Source organism: Myxocyprinus asiaticus, chromosome 45 (genome assembly GCF_019703515.2).
Source record: "Myxocyprinus asiaticus isolate MX2 ecotype Aquarium Trade chromosome 45, UBuf_Myxa_2, whole genome shotgun sequence".
NCBI classification, from domain to species: domain Eukaryota; kingdom Metazoa; phylum Chordata; class Actinopteri; order Cypriniformes; family Catostomidae; genus Myxocyprinus; species Myxocyprinus asiaticus.
In genome coordinates this window covers 32,801,193-32,814,375 of record NC_059388.1, presented here as the reverse complement: position 1 = coordinate 32,814,375, position 13,183 = coordinate 32,801,193, and the positions used below count along the sequence as shown (strand labels likewise).

Below are 13,183 nucleotides of genomic sequence, written 5' to 3'. Positions count from 1 at the left end.
ATAACATTATTATATATATTGTTTGTAGGAGTTGAATCCAGTTGTTTGTTCAGTATTAACTGTGTGTGTGTGTTTCAGCTACAGGCCGTACAGTTACCGTCACTTCGCTCCTCCGACAACACCGTGCAGCACAGACGTGTGTGACAGCGATTACACGCCGGGTCGTCGAGTGCCACATGCATCCAGTGCCGTCGCTAAGGGCTACATGAGTGACCTGAACTACGACTCGGAGCCCCTCCCCCCGCCGCCCACCCCGCGCAGTCAATATCTGTCTGCGGAGGAGAACTGTGAGAGCTGCCCGCCCTCACCGTACACCGAACGCAGCTACTCGCATCACCTGTACCCCCCGCCCCCCTCGCCCTGCACGGACTCGTCCTGAGCCCTGTCAATCACAACATGAGCCCCGCCCACGGCCTGTCTGTAAATAATGGACTCATTTCTGCTCTGATGATCCAAATCCTGGAGGAGAGAGACATGTCTGCATCTCTCGGTCCGGCGGGTGTCTGTACATTCAAAAGAAAAGAATCATATTTATATATTTTCTATACGGTGTTTATGACATGCAGCCTTGTGTGAAAAGAAATTTGTACATTTTTTTTTAAAGAGAAAATTTTTATGAAATCACAAACATAATGAGTTGCCTTAAATCCAGGAGTTAAGAATCAAACTACCTTCTCGACCAGCCGAAGGATTCAGAAAATACGGGACTGTGTTTCTGCGGCTGGTTTTGCTTTCCAATGCCAAATAATGGAGATGTGTGACGCAGAAACACTGTGATCACCTTCAACACAACATGGTACTCAGATTTTCTTCTATTTTTCTATTTAAGACTTCACCGATGCGCTCTCTTCAACTGGAATGAGTTTGTGTTCCGGCTGCGACAGGACACCGCAGTGCATCATGAGAACAGTGTGACAAACAGTTCAACCAAAACCTTCATGCCGAATGCAGCGGTTTGAAACGAGGGTCACATCCGCAGCTCACAATCACAGACGGGATCTCGTGCCTGACCGTTGTTTTAAACACTTTGAATCATTTTTCACTTTTTTAAATATCAGTGCCCACAAAAGGTCCAATATTTTTTTAGCACATTCTGTGTAGAGACTGTATTTATAAGCTATAAAGAGAAAGACTTTCATTCTGTGTCTCCGTCATCATCATCCTAAAAAAAAAAAAAAATCATTTTCTTACTGAGTATTTTCCGGTAAAATTATTGAAACATCCTTAAAACAAGAAAACATTAATTGAGAAGCAGAATGATGAGATATAAAGTCTTGTTTTCATAGAAATCTATCAAAATGTCCTGCGGTTCATGCTTCAAACAAGAGGAAAATATATTTGCCAGTGGGGTACGAAACATTAACTTGTTTTCATTAGCAAATAGTTTTTTCTTAAACATAAACGACAGTATGTTTTGTTAGACTTCTCTGTAAATAAGACTAAATATCTTAAATATCTAAAGTACATTTATTTTAAGAATGTTTAGATCATTTTATGGGGAAAATGAGACAAAAATACTCAGTAATGACTGTGTGAGTGTGTGTGTGTGTGAGTGTGTGTGTGTGAGAGTGTGAGGTGTGTGAGAGTGTGAGGTGTGTGAGAGTGTGAGGTGTGTGAGGGTGTGAGGTGTGTGAGTGAGGGTGTGAGTGTGTGAGTGAGGGTGTGAGTGTGTGAGTGAGGGTGTGAGTGTGTGAGTGAGGGTGTGAGTGTGTGAGTGAGGGTGTGAGTGTGTGAGTGAGGGTGTGAGTGTGTGAGTGAGGGTGTGTGTGAGTGAGGGTGTGTGTGAGTGAGGGTGTGTGTGAGTGAGGGTGTGAGTGAGGGTGTGAGTGAGGGTGTGAGTGAGTGAGGTGAGTGAGTGAGGTGAGTGAGGGTGTGAGGTGAGTGAGGGTGTGAGGGTGTGAGGGAGTGAGGTGAGTGAGTGAGGTGAGTGAGTGAGGTGAGTGAGTGAGGTGAGTGAGTGAGGTGAGTGAGGTGAGTGAGGGTGTGAGGGAGTGAGGGAGTGAGTGTGTGAGTGTGAGTGAGTGAGTGAGAAGTGTGAGTGAGTGAGTGAGTGAGAAGTGTGAGTGAGTGAGGTGTGTGAGTGTGTGAGTGAGTGTGTAGGTGTGTGTGTGTGTGTGAGTGAGTGTGTGAGTGAGTGTGTGAGTGAGTGTGTGAGTGAGTGTGTGAGTGAGTGTGTGAGTGAGTGAGGTGAGCGTGCGTGTGAGCGAGCGAGTCCAACAGGATCATCAGAGCTTTTTAAAGGGAAACTCACCAGCAGAAATATTCTAGTCACTCTGATTTGATTACCCAGCATCCATCAGTTCTCACGCTGAATGTCTTTACAGCAGGAAAATGAAACCGTTTGTCATGTTTGAATGTTTGAAGGATGTCGAGCTGTTGTTCTTGTGTTGCTGGTCTGTGGAGATGTTGTTTTGTATAATTGTGCTGGTTTTAGTCTCCGGCTGTTTAAAGTTCTCATTTGGTCACAATCGTTGAAGATCTGAGCATGTGCTGGAATTTAATAATCATTCTTCACTCGGCGGCCTTCTCAGAGTTCACACATCATTCTTCATGTTTACTGTACGTGACAGCAGCTTGTGTGTGTCAAAAACAGCGAGTCCAAATTAGTCCGTACCCCAAACCTCCCTTTAAAGGCCTGTAATGCAAGGGCTTCTGGGTAACGCCACATGTCTGTATGCTCAGATCATTTCAGTTTTAACTGCACTTTACAGAAACAGTTCAGATAATAGTACAGTGTGTGTGTGTCAAAGTTCTCAATCATCTGTTGATGTCACATGATGTACTCGATGGGTCACCAAAGGTAAGACTTCTCAGTCTTGTGAGTTTCAGTCGGCTCTAGTCAGAGGTCAAAAGGCTGATGATGTCAGAGCTGGTCGAGACATGTTACTGGAATTGTGGGGAAAAAATATTAAAGCACTTTGAAGGAGTGAGCAGGATTCGTTCACAACAGAATTTGTTTATAAATGTTACATTTTTGGTCATTTTTACATTGTTTTTTGTGATACCCATGATGCTTTGCAAGGTGACCAACATTTGGTTTCTCATCAAACATGAATTTTCCTCGAACTCTAGTTTTTGTACATTAATGCTTTACGTGTAAGGCATTGTATAAATTCAGATGTGTACAGCTCATTCAGTCACGTCTATAAGCTGTTGTAACAAATGAAATGATCTTTTTTAATAAAAATGAGTTTTACATTTAAATGTGAACACATTTTTCCATTTATTCATCTTTAATGAAGAAAAAGATCATCTAGTTTTAGACTTGAAAAGGGAAAACCGGGTAGCGGTTTACCGAAGTTTATAAAGCACAGCAATCGTTTTGGTTCTGCAAGTATTTTTTACATAGTGATTTAATAAAATCCTTCATAAAAGAATTCATGAATCAAACCAACCTTCACCGAGCTGAATCACATCACGAACTTTGATTTGAAGCAAAAAATGTTTAAAGATACAAGACTGTGTACTTACCGTCTTTAATGAGGGAATGAACTACAATCCCATGATGCATTGTGAATGATGTAATCAAATTAAAAATAATGGAAAGAATATAAACTGTTAAAGTTGTTGGTTATAAGAATAGACACAATATATTTGAGGTTTCTTAAAAATATTCAGATTTATACAAATATATAAGTAGATTAAGAGCGATTGACTCGATGACAGCATTATGGGTAGTGTAGTTCTTCAACAGACATTCAGATAATAAACGCGATTTTTAAACAGTGAAGTTGAAATAATGTGGATTGATGTCTTCAATGGAAGCATATACAATGATTAACAATCTCAGAGCTCGCAGTAGATCTGTCTTTAAAGGTTTATAAGTTATCGTTAATAATCAATTCCCGATCAATTTTTCTTATTGATTTTTACTTTTGGAACGAAGCGCTCTATAGATCTTATTCGCAGCTGTGCCATATTTGATTTTTGACAGGAATTAAAATGAGGCTGTGAAGGATAGACATGCACTGTATAATGCTATCAAAAAGCTCCTAGATCACATCGAATTGTCTGGAGTTTTTTGTCTTTGAGAAATTTCAAAGATGTTTCATCTGCGGAAAGATCCAAAAACACTTTAAACAACTGTACAACCCACTGAAGAGACTGTAAGTTTATCCCTCACAGCCTCGATGTCATTCCCACCAAAAATTTAAGATGGCGCAGCTGTGTATAACGTCTATTGAAGTGGAAAGTAAAATTGTGCTAGTAGTTCCTGAGTTGTCCACGAGATGGCGCTGCAGTGTTACATTTTCATCCAGAGATGAAATTAATAATCCGCCGCATTAAATATTCTCTGCTGCCACAGACGGCTGATCATTGTTTATGCAAAGCTGATAAAATAATAATTACACATTAAATTGCCGCCCATCAGATAAGTTTGGCCTTAAACTCGACAGCTCTTCCAGTATAGTTAATCGCAGAGTTTATTTGACAGACCAGCAGAATTAAAGGCTGTTTAGTCTTGTTTGCTTTTTAAAAATACAATACCAGAGCCCCTATATCAATGTGAGCCTACAAGGTTAGCGTAGCAATGCATAACGCGACGGTCTCATAGGCATTCTATGGACAGTACACTGGCGAGGAGACAAGAGGCCATTCTTTTTGAATGGATGTCTGTGGAGAAGATGCTTCAGTACGTCGAATAATCTGCCTTTAAGGACACAGCTCATCACTTAATCAGTTGACCACTTGTTCGCTAATCTTCAACATGTGTTACACTAAACGCTTTTGGAATGAACTATGTGTGGAGTGGGGTGGTTTTATAAGAGAGACACGGACAATTTTGCAATAGGTAGGTGTATCACACGACTTGCATCAGGCACACTAGCAGTAAATGTTTACATTTATGTTCAAACCTTTTGATCTAAAAGCTTAAGGGCTCTATTTTCGTGAGTGCGTAAAGCGTAGAGCTATGCATTACGACCGTGTGCAGCGTCTTATACAATGTTCATGAGAATGCTAATTCTAAGAGCAATTTTCGTACCAGCGCAAACTGTGGGTGTATTGTATGTAAATGAAGTGGCTCAAAGCGCAGTATGCTATTTCCCAAAGAATCTGGTTTAGACGTTTCAAAAGCATGTCTGTTTTCAGTGCAAAGTCCAAACTTGTCCAAAAAACAAAAACAATTATGAGATTGTTAAACTATCTTTAGATCATGGCTTATTTTTCAGTTATTATTGTTTATATTTAAAATTCTATTTATGATCTAATTTGTATTGGTATTTTACCACCTGTTGTCGTCGAGTGATTTTTAAGTCACTGCAGAAGGGGCCGGTGGAGGAAGTTAGAGAGAGTAAAATGTTTGGATTTGGTATGATTTGTTTTTTTTTTGTTTTTTTTACTTTTTCAGCAAACTTAACATGCGTAAATATTTGTATGAACATAAAAAGATTCAACAACTAAGACATAAACTGAACAAGTTTCACAGACATGTGACTAACAGAAATGGAATAATGTGTCAAAATCAAAAGTAACAGTCAGTATCTGGTGTGGTCACCAGCTGCATTAAGTACTGCAGTGCATCTCCTCCTCATGGACTGCACCAGATTTGCCAGTTCTTGCTGTGAGATGTTACCCCACTCTTCCACCAAGGCACCTGCAAGTTCCCGGACATTTCTGGGGGGAATGGCCCTAGCCCTCACCCTCCGATCCAACAGGTCCCAGACGTGCTCAATGGGATTGAGATCCGGGCTCTTCGCTGGCCATGGCATTCCTGTCTTGCAGGAAATCACGCACAGAACGAGCAGTATGGCTGGTGGCATTGTCATGCTGGAGGGTCATGTCAGGATGAGCCTGCAGGAAGGGTACCACATGAGGGAGGAGGATGTCTTTCCTGTAATGCACAGCGTTGAGATTGCCTGCAGTGACAACAAGCTTAGTCCGATGATGCTGTGACACATCGCCCCAGACCATGACAGACCCTCCACCTCCAAATCGACCCTGCTCCAGAGTACAGGCCTCGTTGTAACGCTCATTCCTTAGACGATAAACGCGAGTCTGACCATCACTCCTGGTGAGACAAAACCGTGACTCGTCAGTGAAGAGCACTTTTTGCCAGTCCTGTCTGGTCCAGCGAAGGTGGATTTGTGCCCGTTGGCGACGTTGTTGCCGGTGATGTCTGGTAAGGACCTGCCTTACAACAGGCCTACAAGCCCTCAGTCCAGCCTCTCTCAGACTATTGCGGACAGTCTGAGCACTGATGGAGGGATTGTGCGTTCCTGGTGTAACTCAGGCAGTTGTTGTTGCCATCCTGTACCTGTCCAGCAGGTGTGATATTCAGATGTGCCGATCCTGTGCAGGTGTTGTTACACGTGGTCTGCCGCTGCGAGGACGATCAGCTGTCCTTCCTGTCTCCCTGTAGCGCTGTTTTAGGCGTCTCACAGTACGGATATTGCAATTAATCTGCAGTCCTCATGCCTCCATGCAGCATGCCTACAGGCACGTTCACACAGATGAGCAGGGACCCTGGGCATCTTTCTTTTGGTGTTTTTCAGAGTCAATAGAAAGGTCTCTTTAGTGTCCTAAGTTTTTATAACTGTGACCTTAATTGCCTACCATCTGTAAGCTGTTAGTATCTTAACGACCGTTCCACAGGTGCATGTTCATTAATTGTTTATGGTTCATTGAACAAGCATGAAAAACATAGTTTAAACCCTTTACAATAAAGATCTGTAAAGTTATTTGGATTTTTACAAAATTATCTTTAAAATACAGTGTCCTGAAAAACATTCAACAAGGATGCAGTTAATGCACAAAAGAATGTGTGGTGGAAATTCACCTGTAAAATGAGTCGGGCCACTCCAGTGGTAAAGTTTAAGCAAAGAAAATCTTTATTCACGAGCCCCAGAGAGCTACAAAGGTTAGTTCCAAAATACAGAATATTTTTGCATATTCATATTTTAAAAGACAAAGAATCAACTATATAATTGGCTTAATATAAAAAGTAATTACCACAGAACCTCCTATCTTTCTTCACCTTACATGAACAGGTTCCTGTCCTGAAATGCTCTATTCTTCATCCACATCTTCCTCAGCACATTCCATAATAAGATGTTTTTCACTCTTCTGCTGTGTCCTCTGATAAGATACAGTTCTCTGCCTCCCTTTTCCTCTCTGACCCTGGCAGAGATGGCCATACAAAGAAACTTCAGTCAACTTAGCTACACAAAGAGAAACTATTTATCTAAGCATTTGCACGTTTGGTTCATTTACAGAAAGCAATTTACAGTTAATAAGAAATAATAGAAAAGAAACTAAGCATAATGAGGATTAATAAAAATTAAATTTCCACAAATGTAAGTCCATATTTCTATTCGTCTAATTCATTGCATACAGTCCATTTACACTAGCAACTTCTTATGAATGTGCTGTCTTTGTTTATATCGCTGGTGTTTTAGGGAATGGACTATATTATAGGATGCAGACGCTGGAATAACCGGAGAAGAACCTCAGAATTTAATTGCACTTGACCCGGCCCATTAGCACTTTGCACATGCAATTTCACCAAGCCCACTTGTGCCTAGATTTAGCGCATGCTTACACAAAAATACCAAAACTTCTAGCCATGCCCACTGACTTTGCACATATGACTTATCACTTAGCGCAAGCGCTCTTAAAATAGGGCCCTTAATGCTTAAAATGTTTTGTAGACAAACGCATTTCTTAACTAAATGAAACTTTTTTTTTTTTATTTTTTATTTTTATTTTTTATTTACAAACCTCTAAAAGTTGCTTGAGGCCTTTCTTTAGTTTCTTAACGTCATCGTTTTCCAAAGTACGCTGTAATGGAGAGCATTTTCCAAAGTCTCGTGGACGTTAACGTGGTGAAATCAAAGTGTTTTCAAACAATAACGATTAGTTTGGATGTGTCCTCCAGAACTGCAATCTACACCAATAACCTCAAAAACAAGAGAGCTTTCATCTGATTCACAACATCATTTCATAGTTTTGATGACTTATTCTAAAGTGTGGAAAATAGTCATAATAAAGAATGAGTGTGTTCGGTTCTTTGATCTGCTGAAAATCTCTGTAGCTTGAGGCTTCGCTCTGTGTTTGACACAAGTCATGTGACACAGAACTAAATGAACCTTTGAAGCATTTCGGCCGTTTTCTCTCCTTCAGAAACACTTATGAAACCAATGATGAGACCTGTAATCAGCGCTCGTTTACATGTGTGTTTACTTTGATTCCAGATCAGCGGACATCATTTATACTCAAAACAAAAGATTTCTTGCAAATGTCTCGTAACACCTGAGATCATAATTGTCTATGAGCTACATGTAGAAGAATCAGAAGCGCTTGATTTGGATAGTTGAGGTACTGTGGATTGACTCCATTCATGTGTCCGCTGTGACAGATGTTTGTCGGAAACACACACAAGAGCTCATTTCCCAGTTCAAACCGAATCAAACAAAACAAAAGTGCTGTTTGTTGACATTCAGTGATACGCAGCTGCACCAATTTCAGTCACATTTTGGCGTGATCACATTTGTCGCCTCAGCACGAGAGCGATCTCACGACACCTCGATGATCTCCATGCTGCCAGAGAAGCTGGACTGGCTGCCCACTTTTCCCATCTCCTCTCTGGAGTGACTTTCCGTCATTCCATCTCCAAACTCCATCTGACAGCTCCTGCGTTTCAGCTGCTTCTCAGAGCTGCTCTCCTCGTGCCAACTCCTGCGCAAGTCACCGCAGTCCGCGTTGCCATTCATGCTTCCGCACGGTGTCCAGACCCTGAGCGCAGCCGTAGGCCGCCATCGAGCTGCTGAAGGTGGCCGAGGTGGAATAGAATCTCGCTGACTCAGACGAGAGGTACCAGCCACCAGCAACCTGACCCAGGAGTATGTCGGAGTGCCAAACCTCCAGTGTGCCCACACCGGATCTACACACGTGCTGCTACGAGTATGACACGCCGAACAGGAAGCTGGTTGGAGTTTCTTCCATGCTCCCGCTGTGGTGTAATGGCTGTGCACACACTGTGCTCGTCTGTGGTTTAGATGTGAGGTTGGATTTACTGGTGTTGGGTTCATCGACCCGCTCCTTGTCTGGACTTTGTTCTGGTATGGTTTGTTCTGAAACCTCCTGCACCGGTGAGAACTGACAGGGTTTACTGTTTGTGGGCAGTTTGTAGTGTTCTGGGGCATCACCGCAGACCGTGTTGGACGTAAATGCTCGCAGTGGAGCTCCAGACTCAACATATGACCTGATGTCCAGCGTGAAAGAGTGTTTGGGTCTGGCGTTCTCCTCTGGATATTCCCAGAGCTGAAGGCCAACGCTCGAGTCAGCAGATGTTCCTCATGAAATCAGGGCAGCTTCAGAGGCTCCGCCGGATCACCGCACACAATGTTCTGAGTTGGATCGGGCTCCTCTGATGGACCAGTTGGCAGTGATTTGGTTTTGAGTTCACTCACACACTTTAGTTTCTTCTCAAAGTCCAGCAGCTGACCTAAGAAGTTGAAGTTTGGTGAGATGGTGGGCCGTTTCTCCTTCACAAACCTGTGGAAGAACACATGACGATATGAACAACAAATACTGTGTTGTTTGTATAAGAAGTGTGTTGTGATCTTGTGACTGGGTTTGTGTTGTAACTGTAAGCTTCATCTAGCATCATGTCCATCCTCTTCATGATGTAAGCGATAGCGACGGTGGCAGAGCGGGAGATTCCAGTGAGGCAGATGACCAGAACTCGAGCATTACTTCACTTTCTCTGAACACAAACACATGATCAATCATCACACACAACTGCTGAGTTCACTTCCTCCTCATCAGTGATTAATATTAAACTAATTCTGTACAGAAGAGCTGGTGAATCTCAGGTCTGTTCTGACAGCAGGGATAAACGATGCTAAATGCAAATAGTAAAATGTAACAACATAATGGGAAGCACTGAACTAAAGCTAATGAACATGACTGAGAGTTTGAGAAGAAACATTTTCACCACAAGAGTCACGTGATGTGCTCTGACCTTTGAATTCCACAGATTTGTCGAGCCAGGCAGGAAGCTGTTGTTCACCTGCACTTGCAGGAAGTGAGAGTCTGGGATGAAGTCTGGTTTGGGGTAGGTGTTGCTGGCATTCAGCACGTAAGCGATATCATTCTGCTGCATCAGATCCTGCATTTAAAAACATTTTAAATGATTGTTTGGACACATAATGTGCTGGAATCGTTCCTTAAAGACAATGTGAGCGTGTTTGGCATTGCTTTGCAGTTGCTCAGGTGAGAGTATTTGAGTTATGTGTTTTCTAGAGTGTTTTAACCCCTTAAACTCTGGTGCATTTTTGAGCTGCCGGCTGCAGTTTTTTACACTCAAATTTAAAAGCTCATCATTCACACATAATGTGGACTAATTGCAAATTTTTTTTAAAATTTTTTATAGAATACCTGCATATTCATAAATAATATTGTATAAGTTTATAAACTTATGATAAACAGATTTTTTTTTTTAAACAACTTTTTTTTTTATTTTGGTGTCCTAAATTTGTAAGCATGTAATTCTGGTTCTGTTCACTCTACCTCACTTTGAAAAGTCTCATTTTATTCCACTAGATGGCAGAAAGCACTAGATAAAATATTTTATCTCTCTCACATTCCATCACAATATACAGATCTGAAATGTAGGTGGCGCTCTAACGCATTTTAGCCCTCATAGATGTGCTCGTCCATAGACATTCAGTCTAATTTACAGTTCAAGCACCACCCTCATTATTTCATTGAATATCTCGGCCTCAGTGTCATTAGAAAACTGAGATCCTCCCCATTGTGACGATTTATAACATTTTATCATCAATAGTCAAAAACATATTTTATCTGATGATTTGTTATACATATTTTGTTCTGGACATCTAAAATATAACATTGGATTATTCACACAAGCAAGCTCACAGACAAGTTAAAAATTGCTCATATTTTAGAGAACTCTGTAAGGTAAAAGCAGATATAAAGTTTTTAGCTATTTGTTGCTTACAGCAGCAGTTATCATAAAAGAGACGTTTATATTTGATGTCTTACAGAAATCATATTTCACTTTGTGATTCTTTTGAAAATCTTTTGAACTGTGGTATTAGTGCAACAAAAATAACAAAATAAGCTATACAGTCACATTCCTGAGAATGAGAGCTTTCATTTGATATATGACTTGTCCATGTATGTGCTATATGAAGGACTTTTATTTTTATATAAATATTTCTACCCCATTACCTCTAGGGGGCGCTAATTTTCAACGCGAATGATTTGTGGCCTTATTTAGTTATTTTAAGTAACAAATGCAGAAGTGATGATTATCTCTGAAAAATTCAGATTCTAAGCTTTCAAATGATACCTCATATACCTGACTTACATTTACAAAAAACGTTAACATTTTAAACGTACCGTTTTTTTTGCGATACAGCTTCACCCTTTGGACCAGCTGGCGGGTCCATAGAGTTTAAAGGGTTTATAATTGAATAGTTAATGTTGGGGTGTTCGTTGAGTATGATGCTTGACGTAGTACACACAGAGTTGAGTCTGATCTTGTTGAGAACATCTCTCTGGCAGACCAGGTACAGGTGTGGCAGGATCCATGTTGGTCCGATGTTGGTAACCGGGAGACACGGCTGAGAGATGCAGGATGGAACCAGTGTAGACCCGGAAACAGATGAGAGAACTTCACAAAACCACCTGATAACCAGGACTGACAAAAACAAACTGTGTCATGAGGACAAAAAAGGAAAAAGAAAACTGCTTTGAGAGTGTAACATCAGTGTTTGATTTCAACACAACTGATAAAAACATGCACGGACCCTAAATAAGAGATTTAATGGTATGTCCATACCAGATTATATTAAAATTGTTTTATGTACCAATACATCGACACATATGAATTAGAGGTCGACCGATATTGGGTTTTGCTGATACAATAATGTGTTGGATTAAAGGCGATAACGGATTAATCGATCGATAGTTTTTAAAATTGGTATATTAAATGTGTTAAAAATGTTCTTGTTTTTTTACTGTGATGGGGAGATATATCATGTCAAATAAGAAAAAGTACATTTTTGGATCAATTATTTTGTGATTTTTTTTTTTTTTTTTTTTTTTTTTTTTTTTTTTTTCAGCAGTTTCTTAAACAGAGTCTCAGAACGAATCATAATCTATATAATTAACAAATGTGAAAAGTTTTCTTTACAATGATACCAAACACTTGACCATCCTTTTTTTTTTTTTCTTTAAGTCAAGTCTTTAATTTTGGGTATGCCACTGAAAGAGGAAATCTTTAAGAACACCTTCAGAGCTTAAAGGGTTATGAACCAAACCTCTCTGTTCTCCATAAATACAAACACAGATTATAATCTTCTTACAGTTGTGCATTCTTCTGTTCAACACGTTACACATTTAATTACATTTTTGAACCAGTGAATGTAACCTAAACCCAGGTAATTATTTTATTTTTTAATCAGTTTTCTTGTATAGTTAAAATGATCCCAACATTTATATTTTTGTCTTTAGCATATTTTGGAAAATATTTATGAATACAAAATTGAATTTTATGACTAATTATTAAGCCTAATATTTTGACACATTATGAGGCCTATCTACTCCATTGGATAAAAGTGTCATTAATTTGTTTAGTTAAGCATTAAAATGAAACACAGGGCTAAAACAATATATTATTTATCATTCAATCATTCATTCATGTTCATTCAATTATAGGGAAAAATAAACTGATGTTGCGCACCCACCCTGTGTTACATGTTTTATGTTTAGGAGTCGGCTTTAGAGATAAGGACCAATACTCCAGCCACTTTAATTCATCTGTCTGAAATCAAATGATTTTATTTACCAAATACCATGATGCAGGTTATTCACCCATTTAACCATTGCTGAAGGACTGGAGCTCTCAGCTGACTGATCACGTTCAGTGTTGAAAGATCAATCACAACACAGTTATTCAATTATTGTAAACAACAAAAGTCCCTGTGAACTTTAGAAGTCATCTCACATCCTCAAACACTGGAATCACTTCCTGTGTGCAGTTCATGTTACTATGACCCAATTGTGTGTCTCTACACGCACACACACACACACACACACACAGTGGTTATATAATGATGATGTCATACAAGAGTTCAGTCTGTGTGCTGCTGCTGCTCAGAGTGTGTGGAGTTTAACTTTAATACTAGAGTATAAAATTACATGACATCCTTAA

At 40.1% G+C, this 13,183-nt stretch overlaps 1 protein-coding gene and 1 pseudogene across 1 annotated transcript in view; one reads left to right on the top strand and one right to left on the bottom strand.

Moving 5' to 3' along the window:
* LOC127435229 (low-density lipoprotein receptor-related protein 6-like) overlaps nt 1–3,198 on the top strand; it is a 55,832-nt gene extending 52,634 nt beyond the window's left edge. The window contains exon 23 of the mRNA XM_051688516.1: nt 79–3,198. Coding sequence (XP_051544476.1) covers nt 79–379 — 301 coding nt within the window. The 3' untranslated portion in view covers nt 380–3,198. The remainder of the gene's footprint in view (nt 1–78) is intronic.
* Nucleotides 3,199–6,807: 3,609 nt separating this feature from the next.
* Nucleotides 6,808–10,117, bottom strand: LOC127435241 (dual specificity protein phosphatase 16-like; annotated as a pseudogene).
* Nucleotides 10,118–13,183: the final 3,066 nt, after the last annotated feature.